This window comes from Perca flavescens, chromosome 9, assembly GCF_004354835.1.
Source record: "Perca flavescens isolate YP-PL-M2 chromosome 9, PFLA_1.0, whole genome shotgun sequence".
Taxonomy (NCBI): domain Eukaryota; kingdom Metazoa; phylum Chordata; class Actinopteri; order Perciformes; family Percidae; genus Perca; species Perca flavescens.
In genome coordinates this window covers 11,878,916-11,905,486 of record NC_041339.1, presented here as the reverse complement: position 1 = coordinate 11,905,486, position 26,571 = coordinate 11,878,916, and the positions used below count along the sequence as shown (strand labels likewise).

Here is a 26,571-nt window from a genome sequence, read left to right as displayed (position 1 = left end):
AACTATGACTTCGTTTTAAGGGGTGGCAAGTATGGCGTTGTAATTTTTGTAACTATCATTATCACTGGTATGGTATGATGTAAATTAGTGCCCTATATTTAATTTAAATAAGGGGCACTAATGTAAATAGTGCACCACCGCCACCTGGTGGCTGCCTGGAGCTCCTACAGGAGGAGGAAGTGTTTCGGAAGTGGACACGGCAGGCCAGAGAAGGAATCGAAGGAAAAGGGCGGAGGAGAGGGAGCTACCGGGGGGGACTGAGAAAACGATAAACCATCGTCAGTTTTAGCGGCAGGACAATTTATTATATTTAACCTAAATATCGCAGGACTTTACAGACACTTGGAAGCTACTTTGACTACGGTGAACGACATATGACCATAAGGTATGTCAGCTTGGTCTGCAGCCAGTAAAAACAACAGACGTACTGTAACTGTAACGTTAGCTAGCTGGCAGCTTTAACGTTAGCTAACCTACATATAGCAAGGTGTGCAACGGCTTGCTAAGCAGCTAGCAGTACCGTAATAGATGTGACCATATCGTTGCAGATATGGTGACCTGATAAGGCAAATAACGCCTGAATAATCATCGTAGAAAGCCTCTAAGTGGAGCCATCATTGGGAGGTTTTAGGTGTCTTTATGCAGTCCGTGTTAAACCAGCCAATTCCTCACTGGTGTTTATAAAGACCGATTGTATGAAGAAGCGATTGCCTGCGTGGCCAGACCTGCGTCGGCTGAGCTGTGTCAGTACTAGCTGAACCGTAAATCCGTAATTTATCATATTTTTGCCTGTTAATGGCTAGCTTGGTGTCGTTTTGTCACAGTTTTGATATAACGTTGCGCTGGGTTCGTTGGCGCTAACCTATATTAACGACAGCAGCGTCTGTTAACTGCCAGTTGAACGTGGCAGTTGTGTTAATTGTTACTTCCGTGACTAAAAGCTCACAGCATGCAAAGCTGACATGTAACCTTAACGTTAAGCCCCCGGCGTTCAGCTCACTTTTGTGAATGTGTTTAAGCTGTAGCTGGTAGGTGAATTAAACATAAGTCAGATATGGATAATCGGAGGGAACATCATTGGGGTTCAGCCCATTTCTCTGTATTGCAAGGTTAGACCGTCAAGACACAGAGGCTGTGCTGGGTCCACCACCTCGTATGACCCCCCTTGCACCACAGAAGGACTACCTGTCCATCATCTGCTCACTGGAAACAGGCAGTGTCGATAAAGACAAAGTTCCTCCTTTCCCCAAATCTAGTGTTGGAGAGGGTGGGATGATTTTACCTGAAACGGGGAGGTTTGAATGCTGTAAAGTGTCCGAACAGCTGTAACAAACACAGCTCGGCCTATAGCAGCACCTTCAGCTTACAGCCAAAATACACCTTGCTGTTGCTTATACACACAGTTCAAGTTTTATGGTGTGGGATACTTTTGAATGTACAAACACATTTACACAGAGCAGCAGACTGGGTCATCCTGATGCAGTTACATATCCTGGACAGGCTTCAGTTGTGCTGCAGTACTGGGTCATTGTCTGCCCAGAGGGGGAAACAAGCAAGAGGGACAGCAAATCAATCCGTTTTCTCTCCACATATTATTGACAGTACATTTTTTCATCTCTCCCCTCTGTTCCCTTTCCTAGTTCTCGTCTGTCTCCGCTCCTCTTCCCGCCCAGCCATCTCATTTCTGTTTCTCTCCCTCCAGGTGACCTCCTGTTTGCTCAGATTGTAGCGCAAGGGATCGGCAAGCTTCACCGTCCTTCAGAAGATTTTGTCTGACGGGGCAGGTGGGTGGGCGGGCCACAGGGAGTTGCGGGAGCCATGCATCAGGGGTGAGGGAGATTCGCTGCGGGGGACACACACAGCGTCGGGTGAGGAGGGGGTCGGGGCAGGTCGGTGTGGAGATGAAGCTCAAACAGCGCATGGTGGTGCTGTGTGCCGTGCTCCTCCTGCTGGGCCTGGCCAAGATCTTCCTGCTGGATGGAGGCGAGGGATCTGCAGCCACCCGGCGGGATCTCAGAGCATTTCGCAAGGTCAGAGTGCCAGTCAACTATTTCCATTTTCAGTCTTGTTTAAAAAAAAAAAAATATATATATATAGATGTTCAAACATCAGAGCTGTCATTTGTGAGAAGGTAAAGTAGGATGCAAATGACACTTATTTGTCTAAGACTTTTATGCAGTAATTTTGTAAGCAGTTTACATGCACATAATATTCATATAAGACAATATTCTGACTAAGCTGTTTAAATGGCTAATGAAAGTGAATAGTCCACTAATATTCCCGTTTACATGCAGCCGTGCAAAACAGGATTTTTTTTTCACAGTTTTCCATCGGTGGTGGACTTGTTTGACTGTGCAAACACAGCGTCCCTCTCTTATTCCTTCAACCGCCTTCTTCTAAGGTTGTTGCTATGTCTGCGCATATCCTATATATCATATAAAAGCCTGTTGATAGCCAAGTATTTCATAATGTTTCAATGTAGCTGTGTTGGTGCCAGCTCATCTGGCACCAACAACCATGCCACGCTCAAAGCTGCTTAGATCACCTTTCTTTCCCAGTCTGACATTCAGTTTGGATTTCAGGAGATTGTCTAGACCTGGACCAAACCCCTAAATGCATTGAAGCAGCTGCCATGTGATTGGTTGATTAGATCATTGCATTAACGAGAAATCTTAAAGGTATTCCTTATAATCCTTTAGGTGAGTCTATATACTGTATAAAACCTGAATAATACCGGCATATCCCTCGTCTTAATTGGAAAAAACTAAATTCGGAAAAAGGCCCTATTCGGAATATCCAAACGGAATATGCTGTTTACATAGCCTGATTTGAATTCGGAATATTGTCATATTCTGAATAATAGTGGAATATGAGTGTGCATGTAAACATACTCCCTGTTAGTGAGCATTTGGCAGACATGTAAATATTATCATATCATTACAGTTCTATTATTACCCACCTCTAACAGATGGAAGCTGGCCTTACTCTGTCCCGGGGAGCTCGCCTTACCCACACCCTCCAGTCTCCGTGGGAGATAGCAAGCCAGTGGGTGGGCCCGAGAGAGGTGTACCCTGAGGAGACCCCAGAGCTGGCTGCTGTGCTCTCGTGCCTCAGCACTGCCAGGATAGAACGGGCAGATGTGGGCTATAAGGGCACGCAGCTCAAAGCCCTGCTGGTGCTGGACGGGGGACAGAAAGTGGTCTTCAAACCCAAGAGGTCAGATTTGTGAATAATGGGAGTACACACTTTATATTTTGTAGGTAAACGTTACGATACTATGTGACATATGATATCACAAAGTCTGCCATGATAAGATTGCGATTTGATTCAATTCAGGGGCCTGTGACTGATAAGAGACAAAACTATAAGCCCCTTTAACACAATCAGTTACATTTATATACATTTACAAAAATCAACTAAAATATGATTTTACAATTTCATTACTAAGCACTTCCAGACTTTTAAATTAAAAACAAGCAACTCTTATAAAATAAAAAGAATGAATATAAAGTGGGAATTTAAAAATAAAGGCGCACCTTAAAGATGGCGTTATGTATAAATATTTTCTAGATGTGTGACGAGATCTCGTCACACGAGATCTCGCGAGAATAAAACGCTACGATATTTCTTGTCGAGCTTAAAAGTTCTCGGTATATCAGTACACAATAAAAAAAACAAATTGTGTTAAAATCTCATCTCGTTCTCGTGAACCCGATCTCGTGTCTCGTCTCGTCAATATTGTCGATAATATTGGATCGTTACATCGATATATCAATCCAGATCGATGTATCGTTACACCCCTAATATATTGTGCTTAAGAGTAACTCGGCTTTCTTATTTGTGTCCTGTCTACCCTTCCGTAGATATAGCAGAGACTACGTGGTCGAAGGCGAGCCATACGCAGGCTATGACAGACACAATGCAGAGGTGGCTGCTTTTCACCTGGACAGGTGTGTAAACATCGTTATTGGAGAGTCTGAAAAATCCATCCTCTCTGATCTGTTATTGGAGCATAGCTCCTGTGTAATAATGTTCTGGTATGGTGTCGTGTTGCTCCGTCTTCTCTGCAGGATCCTTGGGTTCAGGAGAGCACCACTAGTGGTCGGGAGGTACGTCAACGTGCGAACGGAGATTAAACCTGTGGCCACAGACCAGCTGCTTAGTACCTTCCTAATGCAGGGTGAGTATCAGTCGACTCTTTTGTCTTTTCTCACACTTCTTCTCTAACTTTCTAGTAAAGTGTGATTGTTTTTAGACATCCCAGAGTGAGAGTGTGGTCTTACTGTATGAATCAATTGTCTTTCTTTTGACTCATCTGAGCTCTTTGTTTCTAATTCTGTCCATCAGACTCACGCGATGTCTCGCTCACTGTTCCGGTTTTTTTTTTTTTTCGGGTTTACTCTGTCAGCACACTAAACCAGGATATACTCTGCCTAGTCCTGTTTGGTGAGGGTGTGGCATCAGACAGTTAATACAGTATAATCAAAAAAGACGGTAGTATTAAAACCATAGTTGTTCTTTTTCAGGCCTCTGCAGATTTAAAGAGATTTTAATACTCTTCTTGCTTTTTTTATCATCTATGGAGCAAAGATACATGAATGAAAATGTTTTGCAAACTAATTACAGTAGGGCTGGACCCAAATGTTTGACTTTTCTTTCATTGGGTAGGGATTCGGTATTCAATGTTTGTATTCGATTATCTTTTTAACAGTACTGTCGAATGACAGAATCCTTCAAATGAATGCCTTTAAAGCTCTGGTAGGCACTTAATTTTTGGTGTTGTTGGGCAAAAAATCCATAATCTTTCAGCATATTGTAATCGAAAAATTATCGCCAGATTTATCAATGATGAATTCAATTAGTTGCAGTTGAAGTTATTTCATATCATTGTTCTTTGTATGCAATGGAAGTTAGTATTAAAGGGTAAATCTGTTTTCTTCAACCTGGACCCTATTTTCCTATGTCTTTCGTCTAAGTGACTGATGGGAACAACAATCTTTGACATTGGTCCAGTATTAAGCAAGATCGCTGCAGTCGGCAGCGGCGAAACAAGCTACAATGTAAGTTAATAGGGCAATTGTCCAGCTTGTATTTACCTTCACAAAAGTGTACATTTTGCCACTGACAGGCTCAGCGTGTATAGAACCAACATATTTTCACATGTAAATCGGTAAACTATGTGTTTATTTCAAAACTAGAGCTGTGATGGTTGGAAAAGTGAAAAGACAACCCAAAACGGCTTTTCATAGTTTTATTTTGTTTGTCGACTTGTTGTGGGTTTAACTAACGCAATTTCGCGGATGTTTTTACGTTTAAAAAAACAGAAAGGTAGACCTCCTTAGAAATCCTCTCCATAATGTTGTCAGACACTTAGAATATTAATCTGAGCCTGTCAGTGGCAGAATGCGCACTTTTGTGAAGGTAAATACAAGCTGGACAATTGCCCCATTAACTTGCATTGTAGCTTGTTTCGCCGCTGCCGACTGCAGCGATCTTGCTTAATACTGGACCAATGTCAAAGATTGTTGTTCCCATCAGCCACTTAGACACAAAAACATAGGAAAATAGGATCCAGGTTGAAAAAAACGGTAGTTACCCTTGAAGTGACGAGGTTACATAAACGTGAGTATATTGAAATAAATGGATTTGGAGCGGTTGGCATTGTTAGTTTGGCAGGTGTTACCTGAAAAACCAGATCTCTATGTACTCAACAGGTGTCACATATGAATGTAGTGATAATTAAAAAAAAAATCAGATGTTGGCATTAGGTATCTTTTAGCCACTGTCAAAGTTATGTGGCCAATGCTCATCTCTGTTTCTGTAGGTGGGTTTCTCTTTGTCACATTACGGATTACAAATTACATTTGTCTTTGTGTGGTTGCGACTTATTATACCAGCTGTTCAAGCCACTGACATGTTTTATGTTCTGTAAATTGCCACTTTCACTATTATCACTTACCGCCAATCAAGGTTAAAGTTAATATGACTCAACTCTGTAACAGACTTTGCAAATGTGGTTTACAGCAGGTGGAACGGATAACACCCACTATCACATTGGCATTGGCAAAAACAGAAACATACAACATTAAACATAGCAATGCTGCAACTCATTCAGATAAAACTGATCAGAAATGTTTTGCTTATGAGCAAGGTATTTCAAACCCAAGACTGGTTACTTAAAATGGAGCTCATTTGAGATGCTGTTACTTGCAATGAAAATCATTTACTGCAATAAAAATATACATAGTATCACTTGCTATTCACTTAAATCACATACTATTTACTTATTTATCAACACACAACTAGCTCATTTTGGCTATCTAACATTAAGGCCTGTTGAACAATTATTTCTTCAACAAATCAATGAAATAGTCTGTTTGATTTCCAACCCACCGACTCTGTAAACTTTGCACACATACATACATAGCAAGCAGTTATTCAGTGTAGGCCTACTAATTTTGCTCATTTCTTCATCATAGCACGGTAATACTCTTTTTCTGCAAGTGGCGTGAATCTAAACATCTACTCTATATCATTCATCATCTTGGCCTCTGAGACATGGCTCTGTTTTGGAAGCATCCTTGGCTTGGGTAGGGTGCATGTAGGCGCCAAGTTTCTCCCGGTTTTACTTGGTCCTCTAAGGTCTACTGCTACCTCCTAAAGCCTGTGCATGTGATGTTTTGTAGTGAAGTGTATATGGGCACTTAGGGCTGCACGATTATGGCCAAAATGATAATCACGATTATTTTGATCAATATTGAGATCACGATTATTTGTTGATTTAACCAAAACAAATTTTATTGTCACATAGGTTAATTATAACTGCTTTTACATCCATATTGTGCTACATTCCTGTTAATACTATTGTGCTACATTCCTCCTTTATTGAAGGATACTGTGAAGGAGTATGCCATTTCAGCTGTTATGCGACCGTTTTCCACACATGCACGTTTGCCGTAAGGTATCTACCTGACGAAATAGCAACGCAGATTTTATTGGCTCATTACACTGCTACTTACATGTCTGCATTGCGCTCTGATGCTCCGAAACCCACGTTAGAGGCAACATAAACATTGCTGCATGTCACGCTAGTAAACACTAATAACACGTTACACAGCAGGTAGCGTTAGCCTACCGTTAGCTACAGTAAACACTATTAACACGTTACACAGCAGGTAACGTTAGCCTACCGTTAGCCACAGTAGTAACTGGATTAGTAGTAGTAACACGGCTAAACGTCAAACAGTCTGCTACTAAAGCTATGAGCTAACAGACACAAACTAGCACTATGGTCACTGCTGTTGTCTGAAAAACAAAACATATGGGACATAATGTTGCGTTTACTGGTAAACTGGTAAACATTGTGACCGGCTTATGATGACCGACTGCTACCAGTTGTGGGGTTTTCCTCACGGTACTCTGTCCTCTGTGACGGTCTACATCTAGAAACTAAGCTGCGCGGTGCAGGGAACAACTCTGATTGGCTCACGGAGGCACGTGATCAGACAGTGGTCTATGGAGCGCTAGAGTGGCTTTGCAAAAACTTTGATAAGGAGCGTTCTATGACGCATTTTAAATATCGCTCGATCACGCAAATTTGATCGTGGGAAGCCAAAATTGTGATCGTGATTAAAATTCGATTAATTGTGCAGCCCTATGGGCACTGATCAAATACGAGCTGACACACTGCAGAAAATGGCACCGGTTTGTACTTGACAGCTGTCAACTCCATGTAATTATGCTCGTGGCATCTGGGGAGTCAAGAATAATTTTGTCTAAAATTTTAACAATTGCACTTGCAATGTTGTTAGCCCCCCCTGCATGACATCCCCTCTGTCCATATCGCACAGTAGCATTTCTTTGATAGAGAGTTATGAGCTGTAAGATTGTACACGTTCAGTTTTTGTTTGTAGAAAAATGAACTGATCTCTGCACGTGGACAAGTTATAACATTGTGAAGGTCAAAAACACACTACTAATGTGTTTTCAGCATCCCTGCCTGTCGCTCTTGGTGCATTGCAGTTTTGTCGGCAGTGTGTTTCTTCTGTTTGCTCTCAGCAACTTGGCTAAGAAGATTCTGGTTGAGAGCTATCTGATAAGGTTCACACTGATCACACCTATCTTTTTTTTTTTTTTTTTTTTTTTTTTAAGGAATGTGAAAACTAGGGATGGGTACCGAAACTCGGTGCCAATAGGGAACCGGTGCCGACGTAAACGGTAGTAACGAGACCGAATAAGAACGAAAGTTTAGGTGCCTCATTTCGGTGCTCGACTTTACACTACACCTGACAGCATGTAACGTTAGCCTACCTTTAGCTAGCAGCTGGATTAATCACGGTTAAAATGCTGACAGCTAACGTTAAACAGTGTAAAGTGTGACTGTATTTCACTGTGGAGGACTTCAACAGCGGGATGTAACAGTCTGCGCAGCAGCTGCCGTTGTCGCAATTCATAGATATACAGTATGTTTATATGGTCGGAATTAAACAACACAGACGGTGCGTTCACTTGCAGCTGCCATTGTCGGAATTAAACAACACAGATTCACTTAAAACAGGTAGCCTTGTGGTGCATTCACAGTAATTGTAAAATACCCTTTTCCCATCTGGGGTTCAACAGCAATTTACTGGTGAAATAAGTTATTGTTATAGTTATTACATTATTATTAAATCTTGAATTTTGACCATGGCCTTAGCAATAAACAAGTCACTGACTGTTGTTTACTACACTTATTTTTTTTTTTTTTTTTTTTTTTTATTGAAAAGTACCGGTTCAGGCACCGTTTAGGCACCGGCACCGTTTTAAAAGTATCGATTTAGCACCGGAATCGAAAAAAAACCAAACGATACCCAACCCTAGTGAAAACTGAGGTTGAACTCAGAGTTGAAAATGTATCTATAGAAAGACTCCTTTTACAGGTGTACTGCCCTCTTCAAGACATTTGTTTTTTACAGATCATACATTCGAGACACATTGAGCGTGGATTCCAGATACTGCCTCTCTGTCCTAGCCCTGCAGTAATGGGATTCAACAACAGGAAAAGACCTGATGTGATCCCGAACCTGCTCTTTTAGTTAGAGATCTATCACACGTTTTGTACTGTATGTTTCCCTCTAGAATCAGATTTTGGCATGCCAGTCGTTTTTGTGTGTTGTAAACTGGCTTCTGACTAATTGTCAGTCTGCCCAGGTAAAATGACTTGCGCACTCTAATCCTCTCACCCTCTCACCCTCAACATTCAGGTAGTATTTAAATGAGAGTGTGCGTTTTCTTTGTGATTTGCAGCATATTTGCCTTTCTTTCATCGCACATTCTTCATTGTTTTGTGTCAATTTGTAGTAGTCCAAGAAACATTGTTCCTTTTCAGTAGGGGTTACCTTCTGTGCACATTTAAATTTAAAAGAGGGCACAATTTTTCTGTGATCTTACTTTTTTGGCTGGAACTTTTGTGTTGCTTGCATTATTGTATTCTTTGCCTTCTTGATGTAGCCTCTTGCAGATATTTGCTTTCCATATGAATAATTTGATGGTCTCTTTCTGGTCTTTTTCTTTGGTTCTGAGCTGGTAAGTGTGCCCCCCAGCTCCTCTCCTGCCATGCCCAACTCCTCTGCAGCCCCCAGCTCCTCCTCCACAGTCCCAACCAGAACGTCTGTAGCCCGCAACTACTCCCCCACAGTCCCAACCACAATGTCTGTAGCCCTCAACTACTCCTCCACAGTCCCAAACATGATGTCCGTAGCCCTCAACTCCTCCGCAGTCCCAAACATGATGATAGCACAATATATATTGATATTTATATTAAAGAGGAATAACCCCTTGAGATGAACCATCTCGTTTTCAAGGGGGTCCTCTAGTTCAGGTACAGAAATTGACATTGACCTTACAGCGGCAGTCAAACAGAAAACAAAAAAAACAACAATAAAAAACACCAACTTACTTTACGATAATAGTAAGTGCAAAAATATATAATACATAACTCATACAAACAAGACATTCACTCATACAAGACTCTCCAAAGGTTGCTCACTCATCCCTCAACAAAGTAAACACATGAACTATGTGAAATATGAAATATATATGTACCGAAACACACATCTAGACACCAGTAAACGCGTATGCACACATAAATGTAAGGAATTAATGCACCATGCTTAAAATAGGTTTCATTTAGTTCCGTTTTTTAGTCAACTCTATCAGTGGTAACCACTGTAGAGCAGTAGTGAAGTAGAAGCGAAAATAAATATAATATAGTATAAAATTTAAAATCCTTTTTAGGCCCATGTATTCCTCCATTATCAGTTTTAGGTTAGATTAGATTCAACTTTATTGTCATTACACAAGTAACCAATACAATTAAATGCAGTTTAACATAAAAGCGCACAAACGCACAATAAATGGGAATCAATTATAAAATTTAAATCCTTTTTATGTATTCCTCAATTATCAATAGGGCTTGCCTCAAAACGATGTCTAAATTACATGTAGGCTACTAAATTAACATTAGCACACTATCAATAGCCTGGTATTATAGATAGCCTTTTTGGTAGTGATTATCTCCTCAGCGAATATTGCACAGGAATGACAATTTCCTTGACTAGAATTGAAACTAAAGACCCTGACACACGCAGAAAAGGCAGTCGGACTGATCAGTCGGCTCCCAGAGGTCCAAAAAGTGCCTTGGAACACACCGAAGCGACGCCGACTCGAGCGTACGTTCTGTGCGTGCCCAAGACGTAATACAAAAAATTAAAACCGGAAATGACGAACGCATCAGGTGGGTCTTGCTTCTCCAGTTGACCGATAATGGCAGCATGTTCAAAATACGATCTCGTATTTACAAAAATAGTTCACTGAAATGTGTTTCTGAAAACATTTTAAGCGAGAAATAGGCCATGCAGTTGTTGAATATGTCTTCATTTTAGATTGACAAAGGTCAGTTTAAAAGATTTTTGTCAGATTTTGAGAGGCGTTCGTCCCTCATCCCACTCGCCATTTCCGGGTTACCACTCCACTAATCGGATTGGTCTTTCAATTCAATTCATTTCAATTTTATTTATAGTATCAAATTATAACAGTTATCTCGAGACACTTTACAGATAGAGTAGGTCTAGACCACACTCTATAATTTACAAAGCCCCAACAATTACAGTAATTCCCTCAAGAGCAAGCATTAGCAGTGGCTATTGCAACAGTGGCAAGGAAAAACTCCCTTTTAGGAAGAAACCTCGGCAGACCCAGACTCTAGATAGGCGGTGTCTGACGGGGCCGGTTGGGGGTGTGATGGCGATAATAGTCTCATTAAAGATAGTGGAACAGTGACTTTGAAGGTAGTCGTTGTAGTTCATGTCACAGCAGGACGTTGCAGGAAACATAAGGACTCCGGGGAGTAAACTCCCCAGAGCTAGGTTAGTTACAAGCAGTTCTGGGACAGGATGCATATAAAAGGAAACGAATGTAAACATTGATGAGAGGCTGTACTGGCCTGCCTCCCTCTACTCTCACTTTATTATTGATTATATGATCAATAAATCTGATGACTACGAAGAGAAGCAGGTGGGCCGGGTTAGGTTGACGCTGCAACTCCTCACTTCTTAACTATAAGCTTTATCAAAGAGGAGAGTTTTCAGTTTATTCTTAAATGAGGCGATGGTGTCTGCCCCCCTAACCCAGACTGGGAGCTGGTTCCACAGGAAAGGAGCCTGGTAGCTGAAGGCTCCTGCTCCCATTCTACTTTTGGAGACTCTAGGAACCACAAGTAACTCTGCATTCTGGGAGCACAGTGCTCTAGTGGGACAATAAGGGAGATAAGAGCTGTTCTAGATAGGATGGTGCTTGACCATTTAGAGCTTTGTAGGTCAGGAGAAGGACTTTAAAGTCAATCCTGAGTTTCACAGGAAGCCAATGCAGAGTAGCTAAAACAGGAGAAATATGATCTCTTTTCTTAGTTCTCGTCAGAACACGTGCTGCAGCATTCTGGATCAGCTGGAGAGTCTTAAAGGACTTATTTGAGCAACCTGACAGTAGGGAATTACAATAGTCCAGCCTGGCAGTAACGAATGCATGGACTAGTTTTTCAGCATCGTTTTGAGAAAGGATATTCCTAATTTTGGCAATGTTACGAAGATGAAAAAAGGCTGTTCTCGATGATTGTTTTAGATGGGCGTTAAAGGATATATCCTGATCAAAAATAACTCCTAGATTTCTGACAGTGCTGGAGGCCAGGACAACACCATCTAGAGTAGCTATATTTTTAGATAATGAAGTTCGGAGGTGTTTAGGGTCCAGCATAATAACTTCAGTTTTGTTACAGTTTAACATCAGAAAATTATAGGTCATCCAAGATTTTATATCTTTAATACATGCTTGAAGTTTAGCTCACTGACTTGTTTCGTCTGGTTTGATTGACAAGTATAATTGGGTGTCGTCCGCATAGCAGTGATAGTTAATTGAGTGTTTCCTAATGATATTACCAAGAGGAAGCATATATAAGGAGAATAAAATTGGTCCAAGCACTGAGCCTTGTAGAACGCCATGTTTAACTTTCGCGTACTTGGAGGATTTATCATTAACATTAACAAATTGAGATTGATCAGAGAAATAAGACTTAAACCAGCTTAGTGCAATTCCTTTAATTCCGACTAAGTGTTCTAATCTCTGTAACAGGATTGTATGGTCAATAGTGTCAAAAGCAGCACTAAGATCTAATAAAACAAGTATGGAGACAAGTCCTTTGTCTGCAGCAGTTAGAACGTCGTTAGTCTTTGAGTCCAACTATCCGCCCTCCGACCCAGCATGTCAGGTCGGGCCGAAATGAAGGCAGACGGCCCCTCCGACGGACGACGGCACGGAACACACCAAACAGACTCAAGGTACCGACCTTGCCAGACTATCCGACGGCCGGCTATTGGGTTTGTGTGTCAGGGCCTTAAAGCGATTTTAAGAAGAGAACTCACCTGTTGAAAAGAGAGAGCGCTTCTGCAAACCACAACAATCCTGTGCAACCAGGGCAAGACAAGACAGTGTAGAGTCCTTGTCCTTGAGGACTCTGATGAAGATGTAACTTTACATCGAAACGTTAGTCACTGTTATGCACCTTATTTAAAAAATAAAAATAAACTATAAATTAAGAAGACAGCTGTGTTGCACCCGCGATCTTTTTACTCAGAACTCACCTGTTCTTTTTTAAAAAAAAAAAAAAAAAAAAAAAAAAAAAAAACTTAAATAATGTTCACAAGTTTTACCAGAGTAAGAATATGTAAATAACTCAATTTTGACAAAAATGTCAGATAGAACCTTATTATTCTAGGGTAGCAATTTTGTCTCAAACCACAATGGAGGTGAAATAAATTTAGTTTTTGCTGCTCTCAATGTCGAAACATGACATTTTGAAAATTCAACGTAAACTGTGGCCCGGTATTGCTCTGGATTTTTAGACAGACCTCGCTGTCAAAAGTTTTCATGTTACTAATGTGAATCAAACCTTTTTAAAGCTGCATTGACAAACAGGAACCGTGTCAACATGTAGACACCCCCCCACACAGCCTAATGGAGTCTTTATGAGATATTTACAGTTTCACAAATGATCTTTATCTTCACTCAACACCTGTGAGTCTCCCTAACATTCAAAGTTCAAAAGAGAACGTTTGGCGTCATGTTGTAAGTATGCAGTGAGCTCAGACCCTGACGCAAGTAGCGATCAGTTTACGGGTTTAGCTACAATGTGAGTAATGTCTGCTTTCTGTGTATCAAATCAACCAACAACATCAAACAGGATCCTAGCCATGTCATTTATTTCATAGCAAGAAAATAAATTGGAGTTTGTTAATGAGTTTATGCAAGTGACATAAGAGCCTCCAAATGGTAAAATACTGTTTTAATACCATCAGAATTCTTTCTATTTCTTGACTCTTTTCACTCTGTTATTGACTTTGTCTGTCTCAAAGATCTCAGCAGACGGCTTCCTCCTGTACCTGCGTACAGTGCCATGTTTCCATCTCTTTCTTATTTTATCGTTACGACGTCATGGTCAAGTGGATTTATTTTTTTCATGTGAACCGTTTATTTCTCTCTCTTTCTCTCTCCAGGTAATAATACATGTTTTTATGGAAAGTGTTATTACTGTCGGGAGAGCGAGCCAGCGTGTGCAGAGGGAGAGATCATGGAGGGGTCGTTAACCCTTTGGCTGCCGGACGTCTGGCCTTTGCAGAAACACAGACACCCCTGGGGACGCACATACAGAGAGGGGAAACTGGCCAGGTGGGTGTCCCAAAAACTAGTTTCAGTCAGGGAAAAATCCTCTGACTTCACTGTTATTGTTATTGATGTTTTCTTTTAGAAGGAAATGGAAATGCTGTGCTGAGGTCGAGCGTCAACAGCTTTTCATTAGTGATGGTATTTAAGGTCCACAGTTAAAGAGTCTGACCTGTAATAATTAATAATAATTATACAGTTTATTGATCCCCAGTGGGGAAATTACAATTACTAGTACTTGTCAGTGTGGGCAGCAGAGTGGATATTTCTGTCAATGCAAATAAAAGCTGTTATAGATTAAAACCCCTACAGTGGTGTGAAAAAGTGTTTGCCCCCTTCCTGATCTCTTATTTTTTTGCATGTTTGTCACACCTAAATGTTTCAAATCCTCGAAACCAATTTTATTAAATGAAGGTTTTTATTATTAAGAAAGACAAAAATCCAAACCTACATGGCCCTGTGTGAAAAAGTGTTTGCCCCTTCTGTTAAAACATAACTTCCCAGGAGTGGCCGGCCGACCAAAATTGCCCCAAGAGCGTAGCGACGACTCATCCAAGACAACGTTTCCTTTGGGATTTTTTTTTTTTTTTTTAGCAGTGGGGGCAGGTCTGTCCGTCAAAGTCCTGACCTGAATCCTATTGAGATGCTGTGGCATGACCTTAAAAAGGCAGTTCATGCTTGAAAACCCTCCAATGTGGCTGAATTACAACAATTCCACAGCGCTGTAAAAGACTCAATGCAAGTTATCGCAAACGCGTGATTGCAGTTGTTGCTAAGGGTGGCCCAACCAGTTATTAGTATTTGGCGGCAATCACTTTTTCACACAGGGCCATGTAGGTTTGTTTTCCCTTAATAACAACCTTCATTTAAAAACTGCATTTTGTGTTTACTTGACTAATATTTAAATTTGTTTGATGATCTGAAACATTTAAGTGTGACAAACATGCAAAAGAAATCAGGAAGGGTGGGCAAACACTTTTTCACACCACTGTATTTGGGAAATTTGAATACCACTCAGGGTTTTTTCCCTTAAGTTTTCGGAGGGCTTATGCGCAAATAACACCATACACACATCATACACTGTATCATATGCAAATGATAGACATAATATGCACATTAGTCACATCATCATGCTTAGTGGTTGTGTCGGAGAGATCACTTAAAGGTCCAATGTGTAGGAATTTCTCCCGTCTAGCGTTGAGATCATATCTCTCGCACCACACAGTTCAAAGTACGTATTACAGCTACGGTGGCCTTCACGCTTCAAAAAGCCGGTCTCTTGCTCTTTTCAATATCCTTTTTCTTTTTCTGGGCGAAGAAGACTCCTGTTCCTGAAATTTGGATTTTGAATACGTGTGGTCCTCCATGTTTCCTTCTTCAAACTTGCCGGGGCCGGGAAGCTACGATACCCTTTAGTAGCATTAGCAGCACCTGTGAGTTTATCGTGTGACAGTGTAAAAAAACGTGAAAGGTTGAGACAGATTTTATTTTTGGAGAAACGCAACCCTGCGGTGGCCAATCATGTAACCAGCAATCAGACTCTGCAGTCCGTTTTGAGGTGCTGTGAGAGTCCCGTACAGTAAACGGGAAACTGTACTGCCTTTTTTTACTGCCACAAGCAACTTTTAAAACACTGGGGTAAAAAAAATTAAACACAAGCACTTAACTTGCCAGGAGTTTGTGTAGTAGCTGACTGTATCCTGCAACAACAAAGCACAGTCCCTAGATCGCTTTTCTATTGTAACCTAGAGAGTATTTTCGCACAGCAAGTCAACTGAATATTCATTTAAAAATTCAAAAATGTGACATTTGTAGCTGAAACTGAACAGATTAAGTATTTACTTGAGTTCAAACAGAGCTGTTCTTTCAAGTACAAGAAGTAATTACAAATAACAAAACGGACCCCAAAAAAAAATCAAAACCTTACCAATTGTTTTATTACAGAGTATTTTTATAGAGCTACACAGAGCCAACAGCGCAGGTTCCTGTGCAACAGTCTTTTTCCCAACTGTGCTGTCATAACATATTGATTACTCAGCAAGTGGCATTCCCATTGTCTGTAGATGTAAATGTTTATTTACCACTAAGTTGATCTAGCAGAGCAGGATTTCTCTAGAAGTAGTGGATTAAATTAGGCCATTATACAGTTGGTTATTGTGCACAACTGGCATGATGCCATGGAGTACACAGAATATATGTTTATGTGCATCTGGTTGTCTCTCCTATAATGTAATACTGTCTCGCTACAGTCAGGACACACTTCCTCTTGTTTTGGTTTAGGCTCCTCTTGTTCAGAACACAGTAGTTCAACACTCTCTCTCTCTCTCTCTCTCTCTCTCTCTCTCTCTCTCTCTCTCTCTCTCTCTCTCTCTCTCTCTCTCTCTCTGTGTGTGTTCCAGGTGGGAGTACGATGAGAGTTACTGCGAGGCGGTGAAGAAGATGCCTCCCTACGATGCAGGGCCGAGGCTGCTGGACGTCATCGACACGGCCATATTTGATTATCTGATTGGGAACGCTGACCGGCATCACTATGAGAGTTTCCAGGACGACGGCGGCGCCAGCATGCTCATCCTGCTCGACAACGCAAAGAGGCAAGTAATGATGTGGAGGATTTTAACAATCAATCAATTTTGTCCTTTTAAAAAAAAAAAAAAAAAAAAAAAATGTATAAACACAATCAGAATCAATACATGAAAAAAAACTAGTAGAAGTAAAAAGACAAAAGCCTAAAATTGTCATTTTCAACTATTTTCCAACACGCCTTCTGAGGGTTTTCCATGTAATGGGAGGTCTAAATCATTATAAAATGAATTGGGTTCTCCTTACATAAAACATTATGTGTTAGTCTTTCACATTCTGTAACAGCTCAGTAAAGACATATTTTCTCAGGAGCTCAGCAAACTCTCGACTCTGGATACGACAGAAAGTTGGTGGGACTGTGATGACTTTCACAGAACCATTTAGTGAAATCTCGATCGCGGAGATTTACAGAGCACTACAGTTGAAACGCAATGTGTTATTGAGTTGTGCCATCTCAACTCTGTAGTTCCTGTTTTCTTTAATCTAATCTTGTCATCTCGTTAGATATAAAGGTTAGAGATTAACAGATTAACAGTTCATTCTTCACTCATCTGTGAATATGCTATTGGATCAGTTACAAGTCACATTGTAGGCTCCCCCGATCACATGCAGCACATTCATCTGTGGCCCTCTGTGTCAAAGAAGATCTTATCCAGGGTTTCTATGTGTGCAGTTTCTGTTTATTCTGTGCAGTGTTTATTTAAATACTTCACTACTGTACTTTAGTAGAATTTTCACATATCTGTACTTTACTTCGTTAATTATATTTTGGGAAACTTTTACTTTTACTCCACTATATTTCCCCTAAGCATCTTAGTTACTCGTTGCTACAAAATGCAATCAGAAGAAATTTGTTACACTGCTGGAAAAAAGCAGGTTTGGCGAATCATTGCTCCTAGATTGCCCATAGAATGCACGCTCCATTCCAGTTGGTGACCTGAAAATTTCCCATCCAGCGCCCGTGTCGTTTCAATAGCAAATGCACGTGGGCGTGCTGGTCTTACAGGGAGGTGTGTTCAGGTGCATTGTTGGCGTATTGCTTTCGATCGCGCCAACAAAAACCATGTCTAAAGTCAAGCATAGGGCTGGGTGATATGGATAAAATCAGATATCACGATATTTATTTATTTATTTATTTTATTTTATTTTATTTTTTTTTTTTAAAGTTCTATTTATTGGTATTTAACAGACGTTACACAACAAAAACATGTCCCACCCACACCCTAACATCCTCTTGTGGTTACAGAAAGGGATAAGATAGATTAAAAACCATTAAACAAATAGACAAACAGTATACAGTACACCATATCAAAAAGAAAGAAAAGGGAAGAAAGAAAAATCAAACATAAAAATATAATGAGTAAGTAAAAAAGACTAAGAAAGAAAAAGAAGAGCCACACCTAAAGTCACCATCCTGTCACAGATACAGAAGACCGTACTGAACCAGCAGCGTAATTTCTAAGGTTGGTCATCCCAGTCTCTTATATCCTTCAAGTTATCAAAGTAACGTAAAAAAGGACCCCATACCTCATAAAACTTGGACTTGCTTCCATGCAGAGTGTACTTAATTTTGATCAATTTTAAGTGATACAATACATCTCTCAGCCATCTAGCATGACAAGGAGGTCTAGACCCCTTCCAGTTTAGAAGAATGAGGCGGCGGGCCAGAAGTGTCGCGAAAGCAACCACACTGTGAATGTCGGACGGCCGGTTTGCATTAACACCAAACAAGGCAACCATGGGATGCACATCCATAGTGATATCGTACGCTTCACTTAGGGAACCAAATATAGCTTGCCAGAAAGTGAGGAGGGCGGGGCAAGCCCAGAACATATGAAACAACGTCGCTGGAGCCGTCCCGCACCTCTCACAAGTGGGATCGACGTTAGGATATATTCTCGCTAATTTAGTTTTACGCAGGTGGGAGCGATGAACTATTTTGAACTGAATGAGACCGTGTCTACAGCATGGGGATGATTTATGTACTTGTTTTAATATAGCCTCCCACATATCTTCAGAGAGAGGGCTGCCAAAGTCTTGTTCCCAAAGGGTTCTCAAATTATCCAAAGGTTGCCCATCCGGGTGGTTTATTAAAGAGTATATCTGAGAAATAGAGCCCTTCTGATTAGGATTCAAAGACAGAATTTGATCTAAGATGGTGGAGGGTGGTTTGTTGGGGAAGGGAGGATAGCCTTTCCTAACAAAGTCTCTGATCTGTAAGTAGCGAAAGAAGTTGTTGGAGGTCAGAGCAAATTTTTCTGATAACTGGTTAAATGAGGCAAACACTCCATCAATGTAGAAGTCCTTTATGAGACGAATTCCATTCGAATGCCAAGCTCGGAAAGCCAGGTCAAGTTTAGCTGGAGTGAAGAGGTGGTTGGTTAAGATGGGTGCCATCAGGGATGGGCTCTGCAAGCCGAATTTATTCCGGAACTGGGACCATATTTTAACAGTTTGAAGAATTACTGGGTTGTCAGACTGCACGCTGGATACGAGAGCAAGAGGAGAGGTGGCCAGAGAATGTACAGGGGCCATCTGAGACTCCATCCCCACCCAGACCTGAGCTGTAGGGTCAGAGTGACACTGCACGCACTCAATAACCCTCTGAATGTTACTAGTCCAATAGTAATGGAGTAGGTTGGGTAGAGCCAAACCGCCGCAACGCTTGGGCCTTTGCATAACTGTTCTACGAGTGCGTGGTGGCTTACCGCCCCAAATGAAGTTAGAAAAATGCTTATCCAGTTGAGAGAACACCCTCAGGGGGATAAAAATGGGGATGTTCTGAAAAAAGTACAGGAATTGAGGCACAATATACATTTTTATCAGGTTAATACGACCGACCACAGACAGAGGCAGGATGCGCCAACGTTCAAGATCTGATCCACATTTCTCAATTAGGGGGGCAAAATTGATCTTAAATAATTGTTGGATAGAGCGTGAGACGGTAATGCCTAAGTATCTAAAATGTGAACCAACTGTCCTGAAAGGGAATACGGAAGATGGAATGCTAAGAGCTGGGGAATTGATTGGGAAAAGTTCACTTTTTTCAAGGTTGAGTTTGTAGCCCGACAGTTTTCCAAATTGTCCCAGGATAGCTAGAATGGGGGGTATAGAGATATTGGGATTAGATAGAAATAGAAGAAGTTTGTCCGCGTATAGCGATACTTTATGGGTAATACCCCCTCTGCGTATTCCTTCAAAAGTTGAGCACTGACGAAGAGAGATAGCCAGGAGCTCAATAACAACGTTGAAGAGTAGCGGGGACAGTGGGCACCCCTGTCTAGTTCCTCTGAAAAGAGAAAAATAGGCAGAAGAGTCGTCATTGGTACGGACAGAGGCTAGAGGCGACGAATACAATAACTTAACCCATGAAATAAAGTTAGCACCAAATCCAAACCTATGTAAAACACCAAACCAAAAATCCCATTCCACCCGATCAAATGCCTTCTCAGCGTCTAAGGAAAGCACAAGTTCAGGCACATCCGTCTCAGACCTGGAATAAATAACATCAAAGAGCCAACAAGTGTTGGAGAAAGAATGCCTGCCCTGCATGAATCCAGATTGATCGGGTGAAACAAGGAGTGGGAGGGCCCTCTCAAGACGCCTAGCCAGACATTTAGCGAGGATCTTGCAATCGACACATAGCAATGAGATAGGTCGATATGAACCAGGTAGAGTAAGGTCTTTACCATCCTTTGGTATCAAACAAATGGAAGCCTGTCTCAGAGTCTGCGGAAGATGGCCTAAGGATAGGGCTTCATTGTACATGGCAAGGAGTAAGGGCGACAGGCTAGTCAAATATTTTTTAAAGAATTCAACCGGCAGCCCGTCATGCCCCGGAGATTTCCCAGATTGCATACTTTTAATTGCCTCTTGAATCTCCAGCAGCGTAAGCAGATGATCAAGCTCGGCTCTCACTTCACTGTTCAAAGAGGGAAGAATCAAGGATTGAAAAAACTGTTTGACTTCTGCAGGGCTGGGATTGCACTCAGAAGTGTATAGGTTTTTATAAAAGTCAGCAAATGTATCATTAATTTGTTCGTGGTTGGAGGTTACGGTACCTAAGGATGTTCTAATCTGAGTTATTCGCCGGGTTGCAAACGATTGTTGGGCCTGATGGGCCAAAAACCTGCCTGCCTTGTCCCCATACTCAAATACGGAGTAACGTGCCCTGAGGAGCTGCTGCTCAGCCTGCGCTGATGACACCAAATCATATTCTGTTTTGAGACTGAGTCACTGCTGGTAAATTTCTGGAGTGGGAGAGGCCGCATACTCAGCATCCAGCTTGGCAATGGCCTCAGAAAGCTCCTTAATTTTAGCCAGATGTCTCTTTTTGTTCTGCGCTGAATAACTAATGATTTGCCCTCTTTAATAGGCCTTTAAAGTTTCCCAAAAGGTACTGTGTTAGACAGTGGGTGACGCATTGGTTTCGACAAAAAACATGATCTGAGTCTCAATAAATTTTACAAAATCAGCCTCTGAAAGGAGGAGGGGGTTAAGGCGCCAAGATCTGGGTGGGGTACGACTGTCAGGAAAAGCCAAATAGAAAGTGAAAGGGGCAGGGTCCGAAATTATTATACCATGATACACTGGTCGGCTGATGAGAGGAATAAATTTAGTATCAAGAAGAAAGAAGTCTATACGGGAATAGGTATGGTGTACGGGAGAGAAGAATGACAAGGCTTTCATAGTTGGGTAATTTAAGCGATTATCAGGGCATGGTCGTCAAAGTTCGGGAGCGAGGCAAAAAAGTTATTAATAAAGTTATTATCATCCCAATTGGGAGCATAAACACAGGCAAGAACAACTCGCCTATTCAGGAGCTGGCCCGAAACAATTATAAATCTGCCATTTGTGTCAGCAACTACTCTGTTGGCTTCGAAAGGGATATTTTTATGAATAAAAATCGCAGCGCCTCTGGCTTTCGTGTTGAATTTAGAATGAAAAATATTTCCAACCCAGCCTCTTCGCATCCTAGCTATATCCGTCGTACGTAAGTGCGTCTCCTGAACGAAGGCTATATCCGTTTGGAGAGAAGCAAGATGGGCTAGGACCCTAGTCCTTTTGATGGGATTATTCAGGCCCTTCACATTCCATGTGGTAAACTGAATTTTCCTGTCCCAAGTACTACTCATAAAAGGAGACAATAAAAAGAGGCACAAACAAATAACATTATGCAAAAAAAATACCCAAAAGGAATGTTAACCCACCCCACCCCCCCATAGGCACCTACCCAAACTAGGTGCACTAACCAGCTAAACCTTAGAGCATGCCTGGAGTGCATTGAACTTGCTACTCTAACATCTTGGAGCTCCTCCAAAACATAGTAACCCACAAAAAAAAAAAAAAAAAGAAAGAGTACAATAACCTGAATGACAACAATAACAATGGTAGAGGACTGCGACCACCTAGTAAGCCTAACAACAATACGGTTGTGTTAAGTGGCAAGAGAGAAAAATAAAATAAAAAATAAAAATAAAAAAATAAATAAGTAAATAAGGATAACATTAGAACAGGCACTGCATCAGAGGGCTCGTCCACAGACACCTTACATCAGTCATCCGTTACTCACTTATTTAGGCAGAAGCAGTGAATTCAGCACCAGAGAAACACCATATGATACACAGATCCCATCCGACGAATAAGTGGACTCCTGCCGAGAAGGAGAAGTGGGCAATTTAGTCTCATCAGTCATTATCACCAGCTGCCCCCTTCTCCTCGGTTGTGTCCTTTAGGGCAGGCAGGACTTTTCTATTGATGAAAGAGCATGCATCCTGTGGCGACTTGAACTCCTGTCTGGCACCGTTGAACGTGAAGCGGAGAGTGGCCGGGTGTAACAGTGAAAACTTCAGTCCCGCCTGGTGGAGTAATTTTTTTGCCGGCGTGAAAGTAGCCCGTCTGCGAGCCAGGTCCGCGCTGTAATCCGGATAAATACTGATTTTGTTTCCTTTATACGTCAGGTGGCCGGTCCGTTTCCAAGAGAGGCAAAGTACTAATTCTTTAGTCTGGAAATGGTGCAAACGAGCTATCATGACTCGCGGTGGGCCAGAGGGGTTAGGCGGCCTAAGTGCGCAGTGGGCCCGATCCACCTTGGGTTTGCGAGGAAAGCTCTCTGCACCAAAGATCTCAACTAAGAAGGCCTCCATAAACGCGGTGGGTTGGCTCCCTTCAGCCTTCTCGGGGATTCCTACCACACGGATATTTTGCCGGCAGGACCGGTTCTCCAAATCATCCAGCCGGGACTGCAGCGCCTCATACTGAGTCTTTAGCGTGGAGTAGTCAGATTCCAGTTGACCAACTTTTCAGTCAACAGTGGATAGGCCGTCTTCTATATCCTAAATTCTCTGACTGTTGGAAGAGACAGCAACATTCAAGGCAGTCACCGAGTTGCGCAGCTCCGCCAGGATTTCTTCCTTCATTGATGCGACATCAGAGCGGATGTCACCCAGGAGGCTCCTCAGGTGATCACCGTGCCCGACAGCGCCGTCGTTAGCATCAGTGCTGTTGCTGCTAGCCTTGGCTAGCGCCGGTGCGGCGTGCAATGAAGTTTTGTTGGTTCTGGTAGCTGGTTTTGCGCTCATTTATTAATGGCTGAGGCCAAAAAGTTACACTCAAGCGACTTAGTGGTCTATCTGAACGTCTGCGAGTAAAGTGGTGTGGTAAAATTAACGGGAAAAAGAGAACGAATGCGGAGGAGATGAGATAAGACTTCCTCACGTCGCCATGACACCGGAAGTCCCCAGATATCACGATATTTTTGACCGAATACCTCGATATCGATACCACAACAATATTGTAGTGTTGACTATTGGTGCCATCACAAAATATTTACAAATGAAATCAAATCAAATGAGAGTTTTGATTTTTGATAAAAAATCATCAGTAATGTGGATATAATGACTAAGTGGGTAAAGGCAAATAACAGTCTGGTAAGTTCAGAAAATGACATCCCTTTACTGTAATGCAGCCTTTAAAACCAGGAAAAGACAACACTTATGCCACTGCGCACTAGGGCAGCATTGCATTATTTTAACAGCGAATCAGTAAAATGCGCCTAGGCTCGTGCACAGCGCGCGCACACAATGCTTGTTACACACACACAGGGAAGCGCAGCAGCACACAAACATGCAAAAGATTACAAATAAAAATATTACGGTGCAAATCCGCCATCATAACAGCAATAATCCAAGGTACAAACTCTCCTGGCTTTTAAAGGGAATGGGAGATGACACTCTGATTGGTTTATTGCATGTTACGCCCAAAACACACCTATGAATTAATGAAGACACTAAGAACAACCCTTTGGAACCATGCGCCCGGTGCACGGACCCTTTTTTTCGCCGTTAAACAAGCAAAAGTGAATTTGGACACGCCCTAAACGCTCATTAAAATAAGGCCCGTAGTGTCATGGAAGCACCTGCTGCAGGCTCTGTCGCCATGGTAATGTACAATGACCACCTTGACTACAGTGGTGATGAAGATAAACGTTACACACCTCCGGCCATAAAGACTTTTGATACTTAAGTACAGTAAATATCGGATACTTTGAGACTTTCACTCAAGTAATATTTTAAAAGGGGACTTTAATTTCTACCAAAATCATTTTCTGGTAAGATACTTTTACTTTTACTCAAGTATTGCTTTCAAGTACTTTATACAAGACTGGTTTTGCGTTAACGTCCTACACTGCTACAGATTTCCCACCGTGGTCAGAAAGCACACGGATACACTTCTACCTCTAGAGTCAGCACTCGCTCTGAAGTTAATCGCCTTCACTCTCTCACTCACTCCACCACACACAGTTCATCTACTGCCCACCCAAAGATGATGCAGCGCTTGTTTGAAATTGGCAAAGTATCCCTTTAAGCCACATTGGTATAGTACAGAAGTACTGTCTGAATTACTGTCTTTCCAACAAACTGCTATTGTCAGTGTAGAAATGAGACAGATTTGCCTACAGCATTTACAGTAAATCAGCTTTTTGTAGAATCAACATTGTAGAATATTCACTTCATTGAGGAATTCAGTCGACTTGATATCTGACTCATGAAGAGCAGCCACTTCCATGAAGTGAGGACATCGAGCCTTTAATCTCTCTTTGAAGTTCTTTTGTTTGTGATGATCTGAACCAGCAGTGGAAAATGTCTGCGTTTTTCAAGAATAAATCATAGATGGCGGGGTGAGGTTAATTTCGGTATTCAGACTAGGCATATTGGCTGTGTTTGAGTCATTTCCTAACTGAGCAGACATTCCTGCCTGTTAGTTTCACATTATACGAGCATCAGGGCTGGACAATAAACCGGAAACTGACCAAAACAAACATCGCCAGTCTCCCACTGACTTAATCTAAGCCATGTCTGTGTGTTCAGGAAGTGAATTCCCTCAGACAGGCTGTTGTCTCCTGCTTCAATGCATTTAAAAGTCAATCAACAAATCACATCCGAGCCAAAGTAACAGCTGATTGTGTCCTTTTGCGTTAGTTTATTCCAAACCGAGGAGCTCTCAGGCAAATGGCTGTTTAACAAACCCAATTCTCTGTGGATTTGGGCAACCGAAAGACGAAATCTCTCTTCTGGTTGACTTTGCTGAGTGGAGCGTGTCACAGACGCATTTGAAAGTGTGTTCTGGAGTGCAATATGCAGTCAGTTCCTTGGCCAGTCGAGTGTGGCTAATGCATTTCGATGGCTTCTCCTAACCTCAGTGCAGACAGGCCTCTGGCTTCAGTTGCCTTACTTTATTTGTAGTCCTTCTTTTAATGTTGTTTTTATTGTGTGCAGCTTTGGGAACGCTGCTCTGGATGAGCGAAGTATCCTCGCGCCACTCTATCAGTGCTGCATGTGAGTACTCAGGAAATTGTCAAATCTCAATTCTTGATTTTTACTATCATTTTTTTCTTTTCTTTTTCTTTTTTTTTTTTACAGTGACATCTGTTTTCCCTTTCTCCATCAGGGTTCGTGTGTCCACATGGAACAGGTTAAACCTACTGAAGGGTGGAGCTCTGAGTTCAGCGATGCGGCAGGCCCTGGCATTCGACCCCATCCACCCGGTCCTGGCTGAGCCACAACTCGCAGCCCTGGACCGGCGTCTGTCTGGAATCATAGCAACCGTCAAGCAGTGTATGGAGGCACAGGGCCCCGACAACGCTCTGATAGAGGACCGAATAAACCTCCCACACCCCTAGCACTAAGGGACAGGAGAAAACGGTGCAACAGGAACAGCCAGGACTTTACCCCACACGTCTGGAGGAGAGGAGAGGGCCCTGGTGTTAAAGAGATGCAGAGTGAGTAAATGGATGGCCAAGGGTGGAACGGAGACTGTATTTCTTCCACCCTGGTCCGTTTTTTTTTTTTTTTTTTTTTTTTTTTTTTTGTCACGCTGATGAGACTGAAGTGGTTCTCTTAAAAGGAATCGCTGGATTCAAAGTGGTGTCACCTTCTACTATATAAACTTTTTCTCAGGACTGTTGTACACTATAGGACAGTATCAGCTGTAAGAAGCCCCCCCCTCCCTCCCTCTACTCCTCCTGCCTTGTGCCAAACGCTCCCTCCCAGTCCAGCTGTTCCCTTCTCAACTAAGCAGGAAGATGCAGACAGTCGGAGGAGCCGGAGGGAAGGTGAAAAATGAGCCACCAACGTCTCGATGGAAGACACTGTACAGCCATGTTGCAGGCTGTTCGAAGCTTACAGTCAAAGAAATTGAAAAGTAGATTCCGGTTGAATTAACAGGAAATTGAATCCTTTT

At 41.9% G+C, this 26,571-nt stretch overlaps 1 protein-coding gene across 1 annotated transcript; it reads left to right on the top strand.

Annotated features, from left to right (window-relative positions):
* The first annotated feature begins 191 nt into the window (after positions 1-191).
* Positions 192-26,191, top strand: fam20b (FAM20B glycosaminoglycan xylosylkinase). Its single transcript, XM_028587420.1, has 9 exons — positions 192-385; positions 1,703-2,030; positions 2,969-3,216; positions 3,864-3,950; positions 4,071-4,180; positions 14,085-14,256; positions 16,650-16,841; positions 25,608-25,667; positions 25,780-26,191. The coding sequence occupies exons 2-9, from the start codon at positions 1,902-1,904 to the stop codon at positions 26,009-26,011; spliced, it is 1,230 nt and encodes a 409-aa protein (XP_028443221.1). The 5' UTR covers positions 192-385; positions 1,703-1,901; the 3' UTR covers positions 26,012-26,191.
* The last annotated feature ends 380 nt before the right edge of the window (positions 26,192-26,571 follow it).

What these genes read in the sequence shown, in the direction of transcription:
- fam20b (XM_028587420.1), top strand. Translation starts at nt 1,902, where the DNA reads ATGAAGCTCAAACAGCGCATGGTGGTGCTGTGTGCCGTGCTCCTCCTG. An exon ending in GTGGTCTTCAAACCCAAGAG is followed by an intron (nt 3,217 to 3,863) that starts GTCAGATTTGTG and finishes ACCCTTCCGTAG; the next exon opens with ATATAGCAGAGACTACGTGG. An exon ending in CCACTCTATCAGTGCTGCAT is followed by an intron (nt 25,668 to 25,779) that starts GTGAGTACTCAG and finishes TTTCTCCATCAG; the next exon opens with GGTTCGTGTGTCCACATGGA.